The 25,100-nt window shown below is 52.6% G+C and overlaps 1 protein-coding gene across 1 annotated transcript in view; it reads right to left on the reverse strand.

The window, feature by feature from the left end:
- Nucleotides 1-25,100, reverse strand: part of LOC140407222 (1-phosphatidylinositol 4,5-bisphosphate phosphodiesterase beta-2-like) — a 190,485-nt gene that overhangs the window by 140,801 nt on the left and 24,584 nt on the right. The window contains 2 exon segments of the mRNA XM_072494874.1: nucleotides 18,379-18,470; nucleotides 18,473-18,518. Coding sequence (XP_072350975.1) covers nucleotides 18,379-18,470; nucleotides 18,473-18,518 — 138 coding nt within the window.

Here is a 25,100-nt window from a genome sequence, read left to right on the forward strand (position 1 = left end):
GTCTTATTGCTCCTCACGTGCCTCCGGAGTAGAACTGGTCCCGGAGTCGTCAGCCAACGTGGAAGCGAGACCCCAGAGGTGGACTTCCTGGGGAAGACAAACAAACGGTTGTGAGGGGTCTCGATCGTGGCCGCACAGAGGAGCGATCTAATGGAGTGTAGAGCATCGGGTAGGACCTCCTGCCAGCAGGTGATTGGGAGACTTCTTGACCGTAGGGCTAGAAGGACAGCCTTCCAAACTGTTGCGTTCTCCCTCTCCACCTGCCCATTTCCCCGCGGGTTATAGCTGGTCGTTCTGCTCGAGGCGATGCGCTTGTTGAGCAGATATCAACGCAGCTCATCGCTCTTGAACGATGTACCCCGGTCGCTGTGGATATAAGCGGGGAAACCAAACAGCGTTAAGATGCTGTGCAGTGCCTTGATTACGGAGGCCGAGGTCATATCGGGGCAGGGGACAGTGAAGGGGAAGCGGGAGAATTCATCGATGACAGTGAGGAAATAAATGTTGCGGTTGGTGGATGGGAGGGGCGCTTTGAAGTCCACGCTTAGTCGCTTAAAGGGCCCAGAGGCCTTTACCAGGCGGGCCCTGTTTGGTCTGTAGAAGTGCGGTTTGCATTCCGCGCAGATCTTGCAAGCCTTGGTCATGGCCTTGACCTCCTCGGTGGAGTAAGGTAGGTTGCGGGACTTGATGAAATGGGCAAGCCGGGTGACCCCCGGGAGGCAGAGGTCATCGTGGATGGCCCTCAGGTGGTCTTTTTGCGCGTTGGCGCATGTGTCACGGGACAGGGCATCTGGGGACACGTTGAGCTTCCCCGGACGATATGTAATATTGTACGTGTAGGTGGAGAGTTCGATCCTCCACCTCAGAATTTTATCATTCTTTTTTTTGCCTCGTTGTGCGTTATCGAACATAAAGGTGACCGACCGTTGGTCGGTGACGAGGGCGAACCTCCTACCGGCTCGGTAGTGTCTCCAGTGCCGCACGGCCTCCACTATGGCTTGTGCCTCCTTCTCGACTGCAGAGTGTCGAATTTCCGAGATGGTGAGGGTTCGGGAGAAGAACGCTACTGGTCTGCCCGCCTGGTTGAGGGTAGCAGCCAGGGCGACGTCTGATGCGTCGCTGTCTACCTGGAAAGGAATGGTTTCGTCCACCGCCTGCATGGCGGCCTTGATGATATAGGCCTTGATACGACTGAAGGCCGACTGAGCCTCAGCCGTCAGGGGAAAAACCGTGGGCTCACTTAATGAGTGGGCTTTGTCCGCATATCTGGGGACCCACTGGGCATAATAGGAAAAGAGCCCCAGGCACCATTTGAGTGCCATGGGGCTATGGGGGAGGGGAAGTTCCTTAAGGGGGCGCATGCGGTCGGGGTCTGGGCCTAGAACCATGTTTTCCACGACATAGCCGAGGATGGCTAGCCGGGTTGTGTGAAACACACATTTCTCTTTACTGTATGTCAGATTGAGGGCCCGGGCGGTCTGGAGGAACTTCCTCAGGTTTGCGTCGTGGTCCTGCTGGTCATGGCCGCAGATGGTGACGTTGTCCAAGTACGGGTATGTAGCCCGTAAGCCGTACTGGTCCACCATTTGATTCATTGCCCTTTGGAAAACTCTGTTTGTGATGCCAAAAGGGACCATGAGGAAGTGGAAGAGCCGACCGGCTACTTCGAAGGCCGTATAGGGGAGGTCCTCTGGGCGGATAGGGAGTTGATGATAGGCAGATTTTTGGTCGACCGTGGAGACTACTCGATACTGGGCGATTTGGTTTACCATTTCTGCTATGCGGGGAAGTGGGTACGCATCGAGTTGCGTAAAGCGGTTTATGGTCTGACTACAGTCCACCACCAAACGTTGTTTTTCTCCGGAGCGGACTACCAGTACTTGTGCCTGCCAAGGGCTGTTGCTAGCCTCTATGACCCCTTCTTTTAGTAGCCGCTGAACCTCTGACTTGATGAAAGTCATGTCTTGGGCACTGTACCGCCGACTCCTGGTGGCGATGGGCTTACAGTCGGGAGTGAGGTTCGCGAAGAGGGGGTGTGGTGCAACTTTGAGTGTCGCCAGGCTACATACCGTGAGCCTGGTGAGTGGTCCGCCGAACTTCAGTGTCAGGCTCCGGTGGCTGCACTGAAAGTCCAGATGGAGCAGCAGGGGGGCGCAGAGGTGAGAGAGGACATAAAGTTTAAAACGGGCGTATTTGGCGCCTTGAATAGCGAGGTTCGCGACACAATACCCCGTGATTATGACCGAATGAGACCTAGATGCGAGGGTGACAGTTTGGGAGGCGGGATAGGTGCGCAGGGAGCAGCTTCTTACCGTGTCTGGATGGATAAAATTCTCCGTGCTCCCGGAGTCAAAAAGGCAGGGGGTGTCACGGTCGTTGATTTGAACCTGCATCATTGAGTTTCGCAGGTGCTTCGGCCGAGATTGATCGAGCGTGATCGCTCCTAGTTGCGGGAAGTCAGAGTCCTCGGTTGAATCGGACTCGCAAAATGGCCACCGCCGTCGGTCGCGCGTGTTGTGTTTTGAAGATGGCCGCCGCCAAGATGGCCGCCCCCATGACTCGCACAAGGCCGATGACATGAGGAAGTAGCCGCGCGGCCGCATTGCGGGACCTGTAGTCCCGGGAGTTCGATTTCTGGGCCCGATGAGACTTTTGTTTCTGGACTTTGGGCCCATGCAGGCAGACCTTTGCGAAGTGCCCCTTCTTTCCACATTCGTTGCGATAGCAGAGCGGGCCGGGCAACGCTGGCGTGAATGCTGGCCTTGCCCACAGAAATAGCATTGGGGGCCCCTGGTGTGAGCGGGTCGCCGAGCGGCGCAGGCCTGAAGCATGACCGAGTCTGGAGGGGATCGAGAGGGGTTCGCAAGGTCCGCGGAGTACGTGCATAGATTATGCTGGGCCGCTTCCAGAGAAGAGGTGAGCGTCACCGTGCCTTGGAGGTCCTTAGCTCCATCTTCTAGGAGCCACTGCCGGATGTACGTGGATCGGATACCGGACACAAAAGCATCACGAATATGTAAGTTCATGTGGACTTCTGCCGTCACCTCTTTATGGTCGCAGTTCCTGGCGAGCGCGGTGAGTCTCTCCAAGTATTCGTCTAGCGTTTCCCCAGAGTGCTGGCGGCATGTCGAGAGCAAATGTCTGGCGTGTCCTCGTTTATCGGCTTTACGAAGTGCTTCTGTAGGATTTCGACCGCCATTTCATATGTCGTAGCTTTCTCGATCACGGAGGAGAGTCTGTGGCCCACCCGGGCATGTAGTAAGCTCAGCTTGCGAGGTCCGTCTACTGCAGTCTCTGAGGAATTCAGATAGGCCTCAAAACACCGGAGCCAGTATTAAAACATTTCAGTGGCCTCCGGCGACCGAGCTTCCAGATTGAGCTTCTCCGGCTTTAGACCGCTGTCCATCTTGATGTAGTCTGGTAATTAAATTGAGATACCCTCAATTACGACTCAGGAGAGAAGATTGATAATTCAAAGGCTTTAATTACCAGAGAACCAGACAGCTGCCGAGAAAAGTGCTCACTGCACGCTGCCCACTGAACGTAACCTTATATACAGTTCCCAAGGGGCCTACGCATTAAAGGTACATGTGTATACAGATATCATTCATCACAACAAGTAAGAAGTCTTACAACACCAGGTTAAAGTCCAACAGGTTGTTCACCTATTGGACTTTAACCTGGTGTTGTAAGACTTCTTACTGTGCTCACCCCAGTCCAACATGGGCATCTCCACATCATTTCAAAACAAGGATAGTTATCCTGAAAAGAGCCCTGTCACTGATAAATCACTCCCTCACACTCCCAACGCACTCACTCCCTCCCTCACATCTCCAGCTTACACTCACTCCCTCCCCTTACACCTCCAGCTCACACTCGCTCCCTCCCCTCACCTCTCCAATTCACACTCACTCCCTCACCTCACACCGCCAGTTCAACCTCACTCCCTCCCCTCACACTTCCAACTCACACTCACTCCCTCCCTCCCTCACACCTCCAACTCACACTCATTCACTCACCTCACATCTCCAGCTCAGACTCACTCCCTCCCCTCACATTTCCAACTCACACTCATTCCCTCCCCTCACACCTACAACTCACACTCATTCACTCCCCTCACACCTCCAGCTCGCACTCACTCCCCCCTCACATCTCCAACTCACACTCATTCACTCCCCTCACATCTCCAGCTCACACTCACTCACTCCCCTCACACATCCAACTCACACTCACTCACTCCCTCACACCTCCAACTCACACTCACTCACTCCCTCACACCTCCAGCTCACATTCACTCCCCCTCACATCTCCAACTCACACTCATTCACTCCCCTCACATCTCCAGCTCACACTCACTCCCTCCCCTCACATCTCCAACTCACACTCACTCGCTCCCTCACACCTCCAACTCACACTCACTCCCTCCCTCACACCTCCAGCTCACACTCACCCCCTCCCCTCACATCTCCAACTCACACATTCACTCCCCTCATATCTCCAGCTCACACTCACTCCCTCCCCTCACATCTCCAACTCACAGGACTGGGTTCGATGACGGCCCTGGGTCACTATCTGTGTTGAGTTTGCACATTCTCCCCGTGTCTGCGTGGGTTTCACCCCCACAACCCAAAGATGTGCAGGGCAGGTGGATTGGCCACGCGAATCTGCCCCTTAATTGGAAAAAAATAATGTTAATGTGGATGCCCTGAATTGGGATGATGTACATTTCATGAGGTGGATGTTGGGGAGGATTCCCGATTTAGATACGCATCGGCTGATTATGGGGAGGGGGGGGGGGGGGGCGGTTTAATACAGTCCTGGAACCGAGCCTGGATTGGTTGAGCCTGAAATTGTTGCGGTGGTCGGCAGTAGCTAGTAAGCTGTGGGGGGTTTATGGAGTGCATGGGGGTGGGGGTTGTGTGTGTGTGTGGGGGGGGGGGGGGGGGGGGGGTGGAGTGGCAGACCTGTAGATGTTTAGGAGGCTGAAGGCGAAGAAGTTTTCATACTTCTCCCTTGTGCATCTGGTGTATTCCCGGATTGATTTTTTCATTGAAGGTATGGCCACAATGGCTGGGGCCACTGCTGGTGATGACATATAATGAGGCGAGGGAGAAGAAGGAACTCCCCCTACTTTGTCTCCCTGATTCTTAAAAAGGATTAGGACCCGGTGTGGTGTGGGTCATTCTGCCCGATATCGTGGTTGAATGCTGATGCCAAGTTACTGGCGAAGGTGCTTGCATCGCGGATTGAGGACTGTGTGTCGGAGTTGATTGGAAAGGATCAGACGGAGATTGTGAAGGGAAGGCAGTTGTCGGCAAATGTTCGGAGGTTACTGAACATGATTATGATGCCCACGGGGGGGAAGAGGTAGAGGTAGTGGTGGCTTTTGATCGGGTGGAGTGGGCATATTTCATCATAGATCATAGAATTTACAGTGCAGAAAGAGGCCATTCGGCCCATCGAGTCTGCACCGGCTCTTGGAAAGAGCACCCTACCCAAGGTCAACACCTCCACCCTATCCCCATAACCCAGTAACCCCACCCAACACTAAGGGCAATTTTGGACACTAAGGGCAATTTAGCATGGCCAATCCACCTAACCTGCACATCTTTGGACTGTGGGAGGAAACCGGAGCACCTGGAGGAAACCCACGCACACACGGGGAGGATGTGCAGACTCCGCACAGACAGTGACCCAAGCCAGAATCGAACCTGGGACCCTGGAGCTGTGAAGCAATTGTGCTATCCACAATGCTACCGTGCTGCCCATTTGTTTGAGGTGTTGGGGAGGTTCGAGCAGGAGTTTGTGGTTTGGGTCCGTTTGCTGTATAAGGCGCCGGTGGTGAGTGTGTGGACGAACTGAGTGAGTTTGGGGTACTTTGGGTTACACCGTGGGAAGGGGTGTCCGCTTTCCCTGCTGCTTTTCGCCTTGGCAATAGAGCCACTGGCAATGGTGCTTAGGGTGGAGAGGGATTGAGCGGGGTGGGGGTGGGGGGGTCAACCATAGGGGTTTGTTGTGCACAGATGATCTTATTATATATTTCAGACACGTTGGGCTGCATTGGAGGGCTTCTGGGTATTTTGGGGAAATTTGGCTGTTTTTTCGGGGTATAAATTGAATCTGGGAAAGAATGAAGTGTTCCCGATCAATGCTAGGGGGCAGGAAAGGAGGTTGGGGAGCTGCCGTTTAGGGTGGTGGGGACGAGCTTTAGATACCTCGGTATCCAGGTGGCGCGGAGCTGAGCCCAGCTGCATAGATTATCATAGAATTTACAGTGCTGAAGGAGGCCATTCGGCCCATCAAGTCTGCACCGGCTCTTGGAAAGAGCATCCTACCCAAGGTCCACACCTCCACCCTATCCCCATAACCCAGTGACCCCAACCAACATTAAGGGCAATTGTGGTTACTAAGGGCAATTTATCATGGCCAATCCACCTAACCCGCACATCTTTGGACTGTGGGAGGAAACTGGAGCACCCGGAGGAAACCTACGCACACACTGGGAGGATGTGCAGACTCCGCACAGACAGTGACCCAAGCTGGAATCGAACCTGGGACCCTGGAGCTGTGAAGCAATTGTGCTATCCACTATGATACCGTGCTGCATAGATTGAATTGGCCTGATTGGTGGAGCGGATGAAGGTGGATTTTGGACAGTGGGACATTTTGCCGTTGTCGTTGGCAGGGCTAGTGCGGACAGTTAAAATGACGATGCCGCCTAGGTTTCGGTTTGTGTTTCTGAACCTCCCCATCTTTGTCCCCAAATCGTTTTTCAGAAAAGTTAATGGAGTGATCTCAGGGGGGTTGACATTGCCGAATTTGATCAATTGCTATTGGACTGCAAACATCGCGATGGTGAGGAAATGGGCCGTGGAGGAGAAGTCTGTTTGCGGACGGGTGGAGGCGGGGTCATGTAGGGGGTCGTGCTTGAGGGCTTTGTTGTTGGCACCTCTGCCGTTCTCGCCGGCCAGGTATTCCGTTAGTCCAGTGGTGGTGTCGGCTCGGAGGGTGTGGGGACAGTGTAGGCAGCACTTGGGGTTGGAGGGCATGTCGTTGCCTATTTACAATAACCATAGATTTGCGACACCGAGACTGGATGCGAGGTTCTGGGGTGGCAGCAGGCAGGGTTCAATGCTCCAGGGACTTGTTTATAGGGGTAAATTTGCAGGGCTGGAGGAGTTGGAGGAATTGTTTGAGTTGCCCAAGGGGAATGGGTTCCGGTACCTGCATGTTCGGGATTTTGTGAGGACAGAGGTACAGTCTTTCCCGGGGTTACCGTCTCCTGTGCTTCAAAATAAGCTTCTGCCAGAGGACAAAATAGGGGAGGGGAATGTTTGGATGTTTACAAGGAACTGATGGATTGGGAGGGCACCCGGGTGGAGGATGTTAAGCGCAAATGGGAGGAGAAGTGGGGAGAGGAGCTGGGGGCTGGGACATGAGCTGAGGCTTTGCGGAGGGTGAATGCATCCTCATCCAGTTTAAAGCGGTGCATAGGGCCCACATGATGGTGGCGAGGATGAGCAGTTTTTTTGAGGGGGTGGAGGTTGGTGTGGATGGTGCACGGGGGGGGGGGTCTCGCGAATCACGTCCACATGTTCTGGACGCGTGCAAGACTGAGGGGGTTCCTCGGATGTGATGTCCACGTTTCTGTGGGTGAGGGTGGCCCGAGTCAGGAAGTGGCGACATTTGGGGTGTCAGAAGACCCAGGAGTGCAGGGAAAGAGAGAGGCCGATGCATTGGCCTTTGCCTCCCTGATAGCCCGGAGACAGATTTTGTTATGTTGGAGGGACCTGGGGCCACCGAAGGCAGGGGTGTGGGTGAGCGACCTGGCAGAATCCCTGAGGTTAGAGAAGATCAAGTTCGCTCTGCGGGGGTGGGCAGAAGGGTTCGCTCGGAGGTGGAAATCGTTAATGAATTTTTTTCAAGGAGGATTGAGGGGTGATCGAGAGGGAGGGGTTTGGGGGGATTAAGGTGGGTTAAAAAGGGAGAAGGCGGGACGTGCTGGGGGGTCAGAGTCAGAGGGCTGGAGGGTTGCGGTTGTTGGGTGGGTTGTTGTGATGTTCTTTTGTTGCTCTTTGATTGTCCTTTTCATTTTTTGTACATTTATATTGTGTTGAAAAGCCTTGAATTAAAACATTTTTTTAAAAAGTGGTATTACCGGAGGGTTATTGAAAGGAAGTTTTGCGGGTAGCACATTGGGAGGGGATCATTTTGGAGTAAGGAAAATTCAGGCAAAAATACAAAACCATTTTTATTGACCTGGACTGCAGAAGGAGGCAGTTGAATTTTGCCATACATGTCACACATGTCAGGTAATAGGGAAACCTCAGACTGTAATCACACCAGCACCTTTAATACCCATTCCAGCATTTGAGGAACCATTTAATAACGTCCTAATTGATTGCGTGGGACCCTGACCTAAAACTGAAAGTGGGAATCAGTATCTGTTGACTATAATGGATGTGTCTACTAGTCTCATGGAGGCCATTCCATTAAGAAACAGTACACCTAAGAGTGTTGTAGAGAAGTTAACCAAATGTTTTACCAGATATGGGCCAGGATTCTCCGCTACCCGGCGGGGCGGGTCATACCGGCGCCAAGGAGGGCATGAACCACTCCAGCGTTGTGCTGCCCGGAAGGTGCGGAATCCTCCGCACCTTCAGGGGCTAGGCCGGCGTCGGCGGGGTTGGCGCCGTGCCAACCAGCGCCAAAGGGCCTCCACCAGCCAGCGCGAGTTGGCGCATGCGCAGGAGCGCCAGCGTGTACTGGCGTCACCCCAGTAGATGCGCAGGAGGGCTCTTCTCCCCGCCAGCCATGACGGACCGTTACAGCAGCCGGCGCGGAGGGAAAGAGTGCCCCCACGGCACAGGTCCGCCCGCGGATCGGTGGCCCCGATAGCGGGCCACGCCACCATTGGGGCCCCCCCCCCGGGTCCAGATCCCCCCGCACCCCCCGAGGACTCTACAGGCCGCCCGCAGAGCCAGGTCCCGCCGGTATGGACCTGGTGTAATATATGCCGGTGCGACTGGCCGAAAATGGGCGGCCACTCGGCCCATCGCAGGGTGGGGAATCGCCAGGGGGGCCACTGCCAACGGACCCCGCCCGGCGCAACGCGATTCCCGTCCCCGCCGAAAAACCGGCGCCGGAGAATCCGGCAGCCGACGTCGGGGCAGCAGGGCAGGATTCATGCCGCCCCCCCCCGGCGATTCTCCAGCCCGGCGGGGGGTTGGAGAATCCCGCCCATGGACTCCAAAAGCAACCCAATCAGATCAGGGAACCAATTTTATGCCAAAGTGATTCAAGGAAGTTATGGATAGCTTCAGAATAAATCAATTTAACACAACAGCATATCATCCGGAATCACAAGGAGAGTTAGAAAGATGGGATCAAACTTCAAAGACTTAATGTTGGGTATCTATAATCAGGATTACCCAGAGGATCGGGATAAAGGAATTCCATTTGTGCTATTTACAATTAAGGTAAAAATTAAAGTTGCCACAGTCCCAGATGACCATAGGCTGCTTTCCCCTTTGAGGGGGGGAGCTGACTGGTGGTGAGTTAACCTGAGGATCATGACACCTCAGATGAGGTTGAGAAGGCACAGTCTTCATAAATAACCTCAGCTGACTTCCGGGTGCGGCGATGACCAGCTAAGTCGCACGTTTCGGCAGCTCCCGGTGGAACGGACTTTTGGGCTCTTGATAGGAGCCCCAACGGCAATTTTAACGGCTAAAAACACTGTGCGGTAAACCAGAAGGGAATCCCCCCTGGACACGGATGGAAAAAGGAGAGGAAAGTGGCCGGATTGCGGTGGATCCTTTAGAGCAGCGGCAAGGAAGGCAAGCACAAACCAAGATGGCGTCGGAAGGTGGCAGTTTAATATGGGGCCCTGAACAACACGAGTTCTTGAAGCGCTGCGTGGAAGAACTTAAAAAGGAGATGAAGAAGGAGCTGTTGGCCCCGATATTACAGGCGATTGAAGGGCTAAAGGATGAGCAAAAGACCCAGGAGCAGGAGCTTCGGGTCGTGAAGGCAAAGGCTGCCGAGAACGAGGACGATATACAAGGCCTGGTGGTGAAGATGGAGATGCACGAGGCACACCATAAAAGGTGTGTGGAAAGGCTGGAGGTGCTGGAGAATAATGCGAGGAGGAAGAATTTAAGGATTCTTGGTCTTCCCAAGGGTGCAGAGGGGGCGAACGTCAGGGCATATGTGAGCACGATGCTGCACTCGTTAATGGGATCGGAGGCCCCGGCGGGTCCGTTGGAGGTGGAGGGAGCCTATCGAGTTATGGCGCGAAGACCGAGGGCTGGAGAAATTCCCTGAGCCATAGTGGTGAGATTTCTCCGCTATAAGGACAGAGAGATGGTCCTCAGATGGGCAAAGAAAACTCGGAGCAGTAGGTGGGAGAACGCGGTGATCCGCGTATATCAAGATTGGAGTGCGGAGGTGGCGAGAAGGAGGGCGAGCTTTAATCGGGCCAAGGCGGTGCTTCATAAAAGGAAGGTCAAATTTGGAATGCTGCAGCTGGCAAGACTGTGGGTTGCACATCAAGGGAAACACCACTACTTTGAAACGGCAGATGAGGCATGGACAATTATTGTCGAAGAGAAATTGGAATAAGTGGGTTAATAAAAAGAACGTTTTAGACAAAGTGGTGGGGCGAATATGGGGGGGCGAAGAGGGGGGAAAAGGGGGGAAGAGATGATTTTTAAGTTGTTAATCCTGCGACCCTGTAACTTTTCTCTCTTTCCCATGTTATGGGGGAGGGAGGGAGGGAGGTGGAGGAGCTGGGGGCGTCGGCCATTGGGGCGGGGCCAAAAGGGAAGCGCGGGCTTTGTTCCCGCGCTATGATAATTATGGCGGGAACAGGGAAGCAGGAAGGAGGGGGCGTCGCACAGTGCGAGCCGAGGTCACGGGGGGAAGCCGAGGTCGGCCAGAGTTTGCTGACTTCTGGGAGCAACTTGGGGGGGTGCAATTACGCTAGTGAGGGATCTAGCGGGGGGGTGGGGGGGGGGTTAACTGGGTTGCTGCTGCTGGGGAGAAGGGGGAGCTGGTATGGGGTGGGGTGGGCGGGGCGGGGTGGCGCCGCCTGGGGGGGACACAGCTACGTGGGAACCGGGTGAGGAGCTGGATTAAAAAAGGGGATGGCTAGTCGACAAGGGGGGGAGGGTAAAGAGCCCCCCAACCCGGCTGATCACGTGGAATGTGCGAGGGCTGAACGGGCCGATAAAGAGGGCACGGGTACTCGCACACCTAAAGAAACTTAAGGCAGATGTGGTTATGCTGCAGGAGGCGCATTTGAAACTGATAGACCAGGTCAGACTACGCAAAGGATGGGTGGGGCAGGTGTTTCATTCGGGGCTAGATGCAAAAAACAGGGGGGTGGCCATACTAGTGGGGAAGCGGGTAATGTTTGAGGCAAAGACCATAGTGGCGGATAGTGGGGGCAGATACGTGATGGTGAGTGGCAAACTTCAAGGGGAGGCGGTGGTATTAGTGAACGTGTATGCCCCGAACTGGGATGATGCCAACTTTATGAGGCGTATGTTAGGACGTATCCCGGACCTAGAGGTGGGGAGGTTGGTAATGGGTGGAGATTTTAATACGGTGCTGGACCCAGGGCTGGACAGATCGAGGTCCAGGACCGGAAGGAGGCCGGCTGCAGCTAGGGTGCTTAAGGACTTTATGGAGCAGATGGGAGGAGTAGACCCCTGGAGATTTAGTAGACCGAGGAGTAAGGAGTTTTCGTTTTTCTCCTATGTCCACAAAGTTTATTCACGGATAGACTTTTTTGTTTTGGGAAGGGCGCTGATCCCGAAGGTGACGGGGACGGAATATACGGCTATAGCTATTTCGGATCACGCTCCACATTGGGTGGACTTGGAGATAGTGGAGGAAAAAGAACAGCGTCCACCCTGGAGAATGGACATGGGACGATTGGCGGACGAGGGTGTGTGCTTAAGGGTGAGGGGGTGTATTGAAAGGTACTTGGAACTCAATGATATTGGGAAGGTCCAGGTGGGAGTGGTCTGGGAGGCGCTGAAGGCAGTGGTTAGAGGGGAGCTGATATCAATCAGGGCACATAAAGGAAAGCAGGAGGGTAGGGAACGGGAGCGGTTGCTGAAAGAACTTCTGAGGGTGGACAGGCAATATGCGGAGGCACCGGAGGAGGGACTGTACAGGGAAAGGCAAAGGCTACATGTAGAATTTGATTTGCTGACTACGGGTAATGCGGAGGCACAGTGGAGGAAGGCACAGGGCGTACAGTACGAATATGGGGAGAAGGCGAGCGGGTTGCTGGCCCACCAACTGAGGAAAAGGGGAGCAGCGAGGGAGATAGGTGGAGTGAGAGATGAGGAGGGAGAGATGGAGCGGGGAGCAGAGAGGGTGAATGGAGTGTTCAAGGCATTCTATGAAAGATTATATGAAGCTCAGCCCCCGGATGGGAAGGAGAGAATGATGTGTTTTCTGGACCAGCTGGAATTTCCTAAGGTGGAGGAGCAGGAGAGGGTGGGACTGGGAGCACAGATTGAAACGGAGGAAGTAGTGAAAGGAATTAGGAGCATGCAGGCGGGGAAGGCTCCGGGACCAGACGGATTCCCAGTTGAATTTTATAGGAAATATGTGGACTTGCTGGCCCCGCTACTGATGAGAACCTTTAATGAGGCGAGGGAAAGGGGGCAGCTGCCCCCGACTATGTCAGAGGCAACGATATCGCTCCTCCTAAAGAAGGAAAAAGACCCGCTGCAATGCGGGTCCTATAGTCCTATTTCCCTCCTGAACGTGGACGCTAAGATTCTGGCCAAAGTAATGGCAATGAGGATAGAGGATTGTGTCCCGGGGGTGGTCCATGTGGACCAAACTGGGTTTGTGAAGGGGAGACAGCTGAATACGAATATACGGAGGCTGCTAGGGGTAATGATGATGCCCCCACCAGAGGGGGAAGCGGAGATAGTGGTGGCGATGGATGCCGAGAAAGCATTTGATAGAGTGGAGTGGGATTATTTGTGGGAGGTGCTGAGGAGATTTGGCTTTGGAGATGGGTATATAAGATGGGTACAGCTGCTGTATAGGGCCCCGATGGCGAGCGTGGTCACGAATGGACGGGGGTCTGAATATTTTCGGCTCCATAGAGGGACGAGGCAAGGATGTCCTCTGTCCCCATTATTGTTTGCACTGGCGATTGAGCCCCTGGCAATAGCATTGAGGGGTTCCAGGAAGTGGAGGGGAGTACTCAGGGGAGGAGAAGAACACCGGGTATCTCTGTATGCGGATGATTTGTTGTTATATGTGGCGGACCCGGCGGAGGGGATGCCAGAGACAATGCGGATACTTGGGGAGTTTGGAGATTTCTCAGGGTATAAATTGAACATGGGGAAAAGTGAGTTGTTTGTGGTGCATCCAGGGGAGCAGAGCAGAGAAATAGAGGACTTACCGTTGAGGAAGGTAACAAGGGACTTTCGGTACTTGGGGATCCAGATAGCCAAGAATTGGGGTACATTGCATAGGCTAAATTTAACGCGGTTGGTGGAACAGATGGAGGAGGACTTTAAGAGATGGGACATGGTGTCCCTGTCCCTGGCAGGGAGGGTGCAGGCGGTTAAAATGGTGGTCCTCCCGAGATTCCTTTTTGTGTTTCAGTGCCTCCCGGTGGTGGTCACGAAGGCTTTTTTCAAAAGAATTGAGAAGAGTATTATGAGTTTTGTGTGGGCCGGGAAGACCCCGAGAGTGAGGAGGGGATTTTTGCAGCGTAGTAGGGACAGGGGTGGGGGCTGGCACTACCGAGCCTAAGTGAGTACTACTGGGCCGCCAATATCTCAATGGTGTGTAAGTGGATGGGAGAAGAGGAGGGAGCGGCGTGGAAGAGATTGGAGAGGGCGTCCTGTAGGGGGACTTGCCTACAAGCTATGGTGACGGCGCCGTTGCCGTTCTCACCGAAGAAATACACCACAAGCCCGGTGGTGGTGGCTACACTGAAAATCTGGGGGCAGTGGAGACGGCACAGGGGAAAGACGGGAGCCTCGGTGCGGTCCCCGATAAGAAATAACCATAGGTTTGTTCCTGGGAGAATGGATGGGGGATTTGGAGCATGGCAAAGAGCAGGGATAACACAATTGAGAGATCTGTTCGTAGATGGGACGTTTGCGAGTCTGGGAGCGCTGATGGAAAAATATGGGTTGCCCCAAGGGAATGCATTTCGGTATATGCAACTGAGGGCTTTTGCGGGGCGGCAGGTGAGGGAATTCCCGCAGCTCCCGACGCAGGAGGTGCAGGACAGAGTGATCTCAGAGACATGGGTGAGGGACGGTAAGGTGTCAGACATATATAGGGAAATGAGGGACGAGGGGGAGATCATGGTAGATGAGCTGAAAGGGAAATGGGAAGAAGAGCTGGGGGAGGAGATTGAGGAGGGGCTGTGGGCTGATGCCCTAAGTAGGGTAAACTCATCGTCCTCGTGTGCCAGGCTAAGCCTGATACAATTTAAGGTGTTACACAGGGCGCATATGACTGGAGCACGGCTCAGTAAATTTTTTGGAGTAGAGGATAGGTGTGCGAGATGCTTGAGAAGCCCAGCGAATCATACCCACATGTTCTGGTCATGCCCGGCACTACAGGGGTTTTGGGTGGGGGTGGCAAAGGTGCTTTCGAAGGTGGTGGGGGTCCAGGTCGAACCAAGCTGGGGGTTGGCTATATTCGGGGTTGCAGAAGAGCCCGGAGTGCAGGAGGCGAGAGAGGCTGATATTTTGGCCTTTGCGTCCCTCGTAGCCCGGCGCAGGATATTGTTAATGTGGAAGGAAGCCAAGCCCCCGGGTGTGGAGACCTGGATAAAGGACATGGCAGGGTTTATAAAGTTGGAACGGATTAAGTTCGTTCTAAGGGGGTCGGCTCAAGGGTTCACCAGGCGGTGGCAACCGTTCGTCAAATACCTCACAGAAAGATAGAGGGAATGGAAAAGAAGAAGACAGCAGCAGCAACCCGGGGGGGGGGGGGGGGGGGGGTGGGGGGGGGGGGGGGTGGCGGGGGGGGGGGGGGGTGGCGGGGGGGGGGGGAAGGAATCGGAAGGACTCTCAGGGATGTTATTGTATATGTATAGGTAGTTGGTATATGTAATTGTATATTGGATTGTTGGATTGTATTTTTGGAGAGTATTTATCGTGGACAAGGCAGTTGCCATTTAGTTTTATTTTTGATTTTGTTCATATATTATTTATTTACTTGTTTAAAACTGGCCATTGTTATTTATATTGTTTTATTGCTGTGTAAAGGAAACGCTATGTGCTGTTATGCTTGGCCAAAAAACCTTGAATAAAATATATTTTAAAAAAAAATAACCTCAGCTGGTACAGTAATTGAACATGTGCTGTGGGCCTTGCTCTGCATCACAAGTTAGCTGCCCAGCCAACTGAGCTAAACAGGCCTCAACAATTATGGATGGTCTAATGAATCAACTAAATTCAGTTGATTTTTAGTCAAGAGGGCCACTTAAATTGGTCAAAAATAAATTGGTGAGTCAGCGTTCGGAGACTATGTTGTTAGCGTTCGGAGACTATGTTGTTGGACTATTTGTCAAACTTTAGGGAGAGATTAACTACGGTTAACTCACACCCATTCACTCCCCTCACATCTCCAACTAACACTCACTCCCTGTGGTGAGTGTATTATGGCAGCCATTCACCACTGTATTGCATTGTACTATGTTGTTGCCCTTGTGGGCTCCACCTATGGACCATTGTATTGTATTACACCGCATTGTATCATGTTGATGCCCTTGTGGCTCCCCCCCTCGGGGGAGGTATATAGAGCAGCTGCCCTGCAGGCGGCTCTCAGTGCAGAGCAGTCGCAGGCAGGCACAGTTCAAGCTGATTAAAGCCACTGTTCACTTCAATTCCCTGCCTCGTGTGAATTGATGGTCGCATCACTCCCTCCCCCCATACTTTTAATCAGACTCACTCCCTTCCCTCACACTTCTGACTAACACACACTCGCTCCCTCACTCACAGTCACTCCTTCCCATCGCATCTTATGAAAGAAGGTGATGCCAAAGAGTGGGAATTTGCCCATATCTAGTTTTCATGTGAGGATGCTAATGAAGATGGTGGTAACAGTAATGGTGTTCATAGAAATGGTAATGCTGATAATCAGACTCTGCACAGACAGTGACCCAAACCAGGAATTGAACCTGGGACCCTGGAGCTGTGAAGCAACTGTGCTAACCACTGTGCTACCATGTCGTGGGTAGTGCGACACTGTCGGAATTTGGAACTGAGGGTGTGCGACACTGTCGAGGCGCAGCACTGAGGGAGTGCCACATTGTTGAAGGAGCATGCACTGGAGGGAGTACAGCACTGTCGGAGGATTAGCACTGGAGGGAGTGCAGCACTGTCGGAGGATTAGCCTGGAGGGAGTGCAGCACTGTTTGTGGAATAGCACTGAGGGTGTGCGACACTGTCGAAGGCGCTGCACTGAGGGAGTGCCACATTGTTGAAGGAGCATGCACTGGAGGGAGTACAGCACTGTTGGAGGATTAGCACTGGAGGGAGTGCAGCACTGTCGGAGGATTAGCACTGGAGGGAGTGCAGCACTGTTTGTGGAATAGCACTGAGGGTGTGCGACACTGTCGAGGCGCAGCACTGAGGGAGTGCCACATTGTTGAAGGAGCATGCACTGGAGGGAGTACAGCACTGTCCGGAGGATTAGCACTGGAGGGAGTGCAGCACTGTCGGAGATTAGCACTGGAGGGAGTGCAGCACTGTTTGTGGAATAGCACTGAGGGTGTGCGACACTGTCGAAGGCGCTGCACTGAGGGAGTGCCACATTGTTGAAGGAGCATGCACTGGAGGGAGTACAGCACTGTCGGAGGATTAGCACTGGAGGGAGTGCAGCACTGTCGGAGGATTAGCACTGGAGGGAGTGCAGCACTGTTTGTGGAATAGCACTGAGGGAGTGCGACACTGTTGAGGCGCAGCACTGAGGGAGTGCCACACTGTTGAAGGAGCATGCACTGGAGGGAGTGCAGCACTGTTTGTGGAATAGCACTGAGGGAGTGCGACACTGTTGAGGCGCAGCACTGGAGGGAGTGCCACACTGTTGAAGGAGCATGCACTGGAGGGGGTGCAGCACTGTCGGAGGATTAGCACTGGAGGGAGTGCAGCACTGTTTGTGGAATAGCACTGAGGGAGTCCGACACTGTCGAAGGCGCTGCACTGAGGGAGTGCCACACTGTTGAAGGAGCATGCACTGGAGGGAGTGCAGCACTGTTTGTGGAATAGCACTGAGGGAGTGCGACACTGTCGAGGCGCAGCACTGAGGGAGTGCCACACTGTTGAAGGAGCATGCACTGGAGGGAGTGCAGCACTGTTTGTGGAATAGCACTGAGGGAGTGCGACACTGTCGAGGCGCAGCACTGAGGGAGTGCCACATTGTTGAAGGAGCATGCACTGGAGGGGGTGCAGCACTGTCGGAGGATTAGCACTGGAGGGAGTGCAGCACTGTTTGTGGAATAGCACTGAGGGAGTCCGACACTGTCGAAGGCGCTGCACTGAGGGAGTGCCACACTGTTGAAGGAGCATGCACTGGAGGGGGTGCAGCACTGTCGGAGGATTAGCACTGGAGGGAGTGCAGCACTGTTTGTGAATAGCACTGAGGGAGTCCGACACTGTCGAAGGCGCTGCACTGAGGAAGTGCCACACTGTTGAATTACTAGCACTGGAGGAGTGCGGCACTGATTGTGGAATAGCACTGAGGGAGTGCAGCACTGTCGGGGTGGAAACACTGAGGGAGTGAGGCACTGTCGGAGGATTAACACTGACGGAGTGCGGCACTGTCGAATCAGCAGCACTGAGGGAGTGTGGCACTGCAGAGGATTAGCACTTAAAGAGTGTGCTGGTGTTGGAGTGTTAGAGAGGCAGCACTGAGGGAGCGCAGCACTGAGAGAGCACAACATTGTCAGAGGGATAGCATTGAGGGAATGCAACACTGTTGGAGAGGTGCACTGAGGCAGTGCAGCATTGTCAGAAATACAGCACTGAGGGGGTCCAGCACTGCCAGAGGGGTAGCATTGAGGGAGTTCGACACTGTCAGATGGGCAGTGCCAAGGGAGAATGGCACTGACGGAGGACAATACTGAGAAATTGCTGCAGCTTGGAGGGGCAGTACTCAGGGAGCAGTGTACTATCAGTGGTGTCATCTTTAGGGTGAAACATTAAACTGAGGCCTGGTCTACCTTGTCAGGTTCATGTAGCTCTAGAAGCTGTGGTGATGGTGGAAAGTAAAGGTTTTACTGTGATTACAGTGTGTCAAAGAAGAGCCTACATCCTGCCAGCATCCTGTCTGTTGGCTTAGCTGCAGAGTAGTGAGTCAACACAGGCCACTTACCTTGACCACTTTTTCCTTGAAAGCAACAAAGTTGTCGAAAGTCAGGTTAACAAAATCAGACCCTGACACCACGGTGAGACATTTGTATAGAAATTGGACTCCGGGTTTTCCACATTAAAAATCTCCCGAATTTTAGGATTCTGTCAAGAAAACAGGATAACAGAATAAACAAAAAATATACAGTCAACAATGAATCCCCTATCGTGAGCCACACAGGATCCGGGCGAGAATGGGGTAGGGATTTGGTGGGTATCAGTCAGGATGGGGTGGGGGATGGGCGGTGATGGTGAGAGACAAGCAGGGCCAAGTAAGGTGGGAGAGTGTCAAGTAAGAGTCGTGTGCATATTGGTTCAGTGACGGGCAGTGTTGTGATGTGATGAAGATGTACCTTTAAGGGGACGTATCTTAAACTGTTGCCAGTCACGACCACTGAGAGAGGATGGGTTCAGTAGTCCCATGACTCTGAAATTAATCGACAAGCAGCAGTGGCAGAGGTCGGAGATGTGTACATAGTCTCCTAGTTATCAATGTATCTATACAATCTTATCTTCTAATAAAGAACCTACAATACTGTTTTACGATCCTTGCCATATCATGGGTACATTATTGCCTGATAGATGAATGTAACAATGCGGTAGCGTGTTTTATTTTTAATGATTTTACTGAGAAGTACAGAAACCCTTCACATTAACACTACAAAGATCAACTTTTTCAAATACATCTTGCCTGACACAGGCATTCGTCCTGACCCGAGCAAGCTAGAGGGCTCACTCTACAAGACAAAACATCATCTGTAACGTTGCCTCAGTTTCTTTTATTTCCACTCACACTATATACCTAACTTTGTCCAGAAAGCCTCAGTTCCACATGAACGTTTGAAGAAAGAAGTAATATTTGTTTGAAAAAAAGGATCACAAACACATTTTCAATTAGCCGCGAAAGTTATTAACTGAAGGACGATCAACTCTTCAGTCTTCGAACGCGATTAAGAAGGCCACGCTTAAGGTCGATGCATCTCAGAATGGACTTTGAGTGGCATGGAAGTATTATTCACCTGACAAGTGCAGACAATTGTTCCCCATTAGAATTATTCACTTGACAAGTACGGACAATTTTTCCCTATTAGTATTATTCAACAGAAAAGTGTGGGCACTCTTTCCCCATTAGTATTATTTTTTTTCTTAAATAATATTTTTATTGAGGTATTTGAAAAATTTCATAACAGTGACATAAACAATGACATCAACATGATAAAATAAACATTCCCCCCCCAGCCCAATCATCACGCACCTCAACCATACAACAACAATACCCCTGTATACCCCATGCCCCCCCCCCCCCACTTTGGAATACTGCATCTGCTGGCATTTTAATTTCCCCCGAGAAAGTCGACGAATGGCTGCCACCTCCGGGTGAACCCTAACATTGACCCCCTTAAGGCAAACTTTCTTTTCTCGAGACTGAGAAACCCAGCCATGTCACTAACCCAGGTCTCTACACTCGGGGGCTTTGAGTCCCTCCATATTAACAAGATCCGTCTCCGGGCTACCAGGGAAGCAAAGGCCAAGACAACGGCCTCTTTCGCCCCCTGAACTCCCGGATCTTCCGACACTCCAAAGATCGCTACCTCCGGACTCGGCACCACCCGTGTTTTTAGCACTGTGGACATTGCCTTAGCAAAACCCTGCCAAAACCCTCCCAGCTTCGGGCATGCCCAAAACATGTAGACATGATTTGCTGGGCTTCCCGCGCACCTCGCACACCTATCCTCAACCCCGAAGAACTTACTCATTCGAGCCGCTGTCATGTGCGCCCGGTGGACTACCTTAAATTGTATCAGGCTAAGCCTGGCGCACGATGAGGATGTATTAACCCTGCTTAAGGCATCCGCCCACAGACCCGCCTCTATCTCTCCTCCTAGCTCGTTCTCCCACTTGCACTTAAGCTCCTCCACCGGGGTTTCCTCCACCTCCGAAAGCTCCTGGTAAATATCCGATACCCTCCCCTCTCCCACCCAGGTACCGGACACTACTCTATCCTGTATCCCCCGTGGCGGCAGCAGCGGAAAGGCCGGCACCTGTTTTCTCAGGAAGTCTCGCACCTGCAAATACCTAAAACCATTCCCTGGTGGCAATTTAAATTTATCCTCCAAAGCATTCAAGCTGGGAAAGCTCCCATCTATAAATAGATCCCCATCCTTCTAATTCCTGTCCTCTGCCAACTCCGGAACCCGCCATCTACCCTACCCGGTACAAACCTGTGGTTATTATAAATCAGGGTCCAAACCGATGCTCCCTCCACTCTCTTATATCTCCTCCACTGCCCCCAGATTCTCAAAGCCGCCACCATCACCGGACTTGTGACGTATCGGACTGGCAAGAACGGAAGAGGTGCCGTTATCAGTGCTCCCGAACTGGTGTCTTTACATGACGCCGCCTCCATCCGTTCCCATGCCGACCCCTCCCCCACTTCCCACTTCCTAACCATGGCTATCTTAGCCGCCCAGTAGTAATTGCAGACGTTCGGCAACGCCAATCCACCCCCCCCCCCCACCCCTCCTCCCCCCGACTGCGCTCCAGCAACACTTTCTTCACTCGCGGGGTTTTACTCGCCCACACAAAGCCCAAAATAATCTTATTCACCCGCTTGAAAAAGGCCCTCGAGATGAAGATGGGGAGGCACTGGAAGACAAACAGAAATCTGGGGAGGACCGTCATTATCACACTCTGTACCATCCCTGCCAGTGATAACGGGAGCATGTCCCATCTCTTAAAGTCCCCTTTCATTTGTTCTACCAACTGGGATAGGTTTAACTTGTGCAGTGCCTCCCATTCCCGGGCCACCTGGATTCCCAGATACCGAAAGCTCTTTCCTACCATTCCCCCCCCCCCCCCCCCCCCCCCCCCCCCCCCCCCCCGAACCAGCCCTTTCCGGTTCCCAGAGGCTTTTAATGCCATGACCAATGGCTTGATGGCTAGAGCAAACAGTAGCGGGGAGAGGGCCTCGTCCCTCGGTGTAGTTTAAAATGCCCCGACCTCAGCCGGTTCATTCACACAATCGCTACTGGGGCCTGATAGAGCAACCACACCCAGTCAATAAAGCCCTCACCAAACCCAAACCTCCCCAGCGCCTCCCACAGGTAATTCCACTCCACCCGATCAAAAGCCTTCTCCGCATCCATCACTATCACCACCTCCACCTCCCCTCCTTCTGAGGGCATCATAATAACATTTAAAAGCCTTCGAACATTGGCCTTGAGTTTCCTGCCCTTTACAACTTCCGTCTGGTCTTCCCCTATCACCCCGGGACACAATTCTCCATCCTTGTGGCCAGTATCTTAGCCAGCAGTTTGGCATCCACATTCAGTAGAGAAATCGGCATGTATGACCCACATTGCTCCGGATCCTTCTCCCGTTTCAGGATCAATGAAATCGAGGCCTGCGACATTGTTGGGGGGAGGACTCCCTTCTCTCTTGCTTCATTAAATGCCCTCACCAGCAGTGGGCTCAATATTTCTGAAAACTTCATAGAGCTCCACCGGATAGCGGTCAGGCCCCGGGGCCTTGCCTGACTGTATGCCCTCCAGCCCCTCGATTATTTCCTCAAACTCAATTGGGGCTCCCAGCCCTTCCACCAGATCCTCATCTACCCTCGGAAACCTCAACTGATCCAAAAACTGCCCCAACCCCTCCACCCCAGCCTGGGGTTCCGACTCATATAATTTACTATAAAAGTCCTTAAACACCTCATTCAACCCACTGGGTCCAGGACAGTATTCCCGTTTCTACTCTTTACTTTCCCTATCTCCCTGGCCGCCCCCCTTTTCCTGAGCTGGTGCGCCAACATTCTGCTTGCCTTTTCCCCGTCCTCATAAATCGCCCCCCTTGCCTTCCTCAACTGTTCCACCGCTTTCCCTGTGGTCAACAGCCCAAACTCCGCCTGTAACCTCCGCCGCTCCCTCAGTAGCCCTGAGTCTGGGGCCTCCGAGTATCTCCTCTCCACCTGGAGTATCTCCTCCACTAACCTATCCCTCTCGACCCGTTCCGTCTTTTCTCTGTGGGCCTGTATCGAGATTAATTCCCCTCTGACTACTGCCTTCAAAGCTTCCCAAACTGTCGCTGCAGAGACCTCACCCGTATCATTTGTTTCCAGGTAGTTCTGGATGGACTTGTTAACCCACCCACAGATCGCTTCATCCGCTAGTAACCCCACATCCAGTCTCCAAAGCGGGCGTTGCCCTCTCTCCACACTAACCTGTAGATCCACCCAATGTGAGGCATGATCCGACACTGCGATTGCTGAGTACTCAGTATCCACCACCCCCTGTATTAGCGCCCTGCTCAGAACAAAAAAGTTGATGCGAGACTATACCTTGTGGACATGTGAGAAAAAAGAAAACTCCTTTGCCCTTGGCCGTGCAAACCTCCATGGGTCTACTTCCCCCATCTGTTCCATAAACCCCTTCAATTCCTTTGCCGCAGCCAGCCTCCTCCCTGTCCTGGATTTTGACTGGTCCAATTCCGGATCAATGACTGTGTTAAAATCTCCTCCCATGATCAGATTATGTGACTCTAAGTCTGGGATCTTACCTAAAACCCGTCTCATAAATTCCACATCGTCCCAATTTGGAGAATATATATTCACGAGTACCACTCGCACCCCCTCCAGCTTCCCACTCACCATTATGTATCTACCCCCCGTGTCTGACATGATTCTCCCTGCCTCGAATGCCACACGTTTATTGGTCAAGATCGCTACCCCCCTGGTCTTTGAGTCCAGCCCTGAGTGGAACACTTGACTGACCCACCCCTTCCTCAATCTCATCTGGTCTATAACCTTTAGGTGAGTCTCCTGGAGCATTGCCACATCCGCCTTCAGCCCCCTCAAATGCGCAAACACATTCTTGACCTCTTGACCGGCCCATTCAACCCTCTATTCTTCCATGTAATCAGCCTGGTCGGGGGGGGGGGGGGGGGGGGGGCTCCCGACCCCACCCCGACCCCACCCCCCACCCCCACCCCCGCCCACTAGCCATCACCCTTTTTAGGCCATCCACTAGCTCGCGCCCTCCACCTCCTCGAGCCCCCCCCCTCGGGCATTCGCCGTTTCCCCCCCAATAGTATTATTCAACAGACAGGTATGGACACTTTTTCTCCGTTAGTATTATTTATAAGACAAGTGTGGAGACTCTTTCGCTGTTAGCATTATTCAGTGGACAAGTGCAGAAATTCTTTCCATGTTAGTATTATTTGGAAGACCGGTGTAGACACTCTTTCTCTGTTAGTATTATTCAGCAGGCAAGTGCACGTACTCTTTTCCTGTTAGCGCTATTCAGCAGACAAGTGCGGACAATATTTTGCGATTAATTTCCCAGGAATACACTTTGCACAAATTGAAAAACACGGAAAGATGAAAGACATCCTTGACCAGAATGCGCGTAACGAATTACACAACCTGAACATCGGACAAAGAATTTGAGTCGAACACTCAACTGATCGCCCATGGAATCCAACAGAAACCATCGGCCTATGCCCAGGACCAAGATCGTATCAAGTACGAACATGATACGGCGCTGAGGACCCGGGTTTGATCCTGGCTCTGGGTCACTGTCCATGTGGAGTTTGCACATTCTCCCCGTGTCTGTGTGGGTCTCACCCCCACAACCCAAAATGATGTGCAGGGTAGGTGAATTGGCTACACTAAATTGCCCCTTAATTGGACAAAAAATAATTGGATACTCTAAATTTATTTTAAAAAACGTTTGAAGTAAGAACACGAAATTGCATAACCGTGTATCAAAACTGATGCCAAGTCAGAACAATATCACAACCAGAGGCACCGAGTAATCCAATTGCGAATATGTCTCAGAGGTCTAAGCAGCGTTCTGAAAACATACAACAGTCTCCAACCAAGATCACTGTAAATAAGTCGGGAAGGATACGCAAACCACCGACACATTCCAGAGACTTAGAAATCTATTGTTTGGTACAATGGTATATTCAGAAATGTTTTTTTTTGTTTTCATGTAAGTAGCTTGATTGTCAAAGGGTAACTTTCTAATTTCAAATGAAATGGGATTAGATGTGCATGTACCTTTAAGGATGCCTATCATGAACTTGTTCATAACTATGACTGAGCCAAAATATGATGTAGCAGCCCCGTGAGTCATCGAGCCATAGAATTTTGCAGCACAGAAAGAAGGCCTTTGGCCTATCATGTCTGTGCTGGTGTGACGAATGTAAGAATTTTTTAGATAGATTGCAGTAATGTTATTAAGCCTTTGTGAAGATATATATTTTTGCATTGCAGTAATATCGTTTTAAATCCTGGTTTAACATACAGGCAGACCCTGGGCGCGATTCTCCGAGAATGAGGCAGAGTGTCCGCACCGTGGGGAAAGCCGTCGCGTTTCACGACGGCGCGAAACGGCCTCGGGCACGATCAATTCAGGCCCCGATAAGGGGCCAGCAGCAGGGCCGCAAGAAACGCGGTGGGCATGGCGCCAGAGCGGCGGCGTCATCGCGCGACGATCGGCTGATGCCGTGCCGTGTCATTGAAAGTGCGCGATGCACGCACAGAGGATCCGACCGATGGAGATGACTGAGCCCCGCCGTGCCGCTCCCAGGTTCAGGGACAGTAATCTGGACACTATGCTGGATGCCGTAAAAGGGCACATTTTGTGTCCAAGGCGTGGGCACCGGCAACCAGCTACCACTGTGAGG

This window comes from Scyliorhinus torazame, chromosome 2 (genome assembly GCF_047496885.1).
Source record: "Scyliorhinus torazame isolate Kashiwa2021f chromosome 2, sScyTor2.1, whole genome shotgun sequence".
In the NCBI taxonomy this organism is placed as follows: domain Eukaryota; kingdom Metazoa; phylum Chordata; class Chondrichthyes; order Carcharhiniformes; family Scyliorhinidae; genus Scyliorhinus; species Scyliorhinus torazame.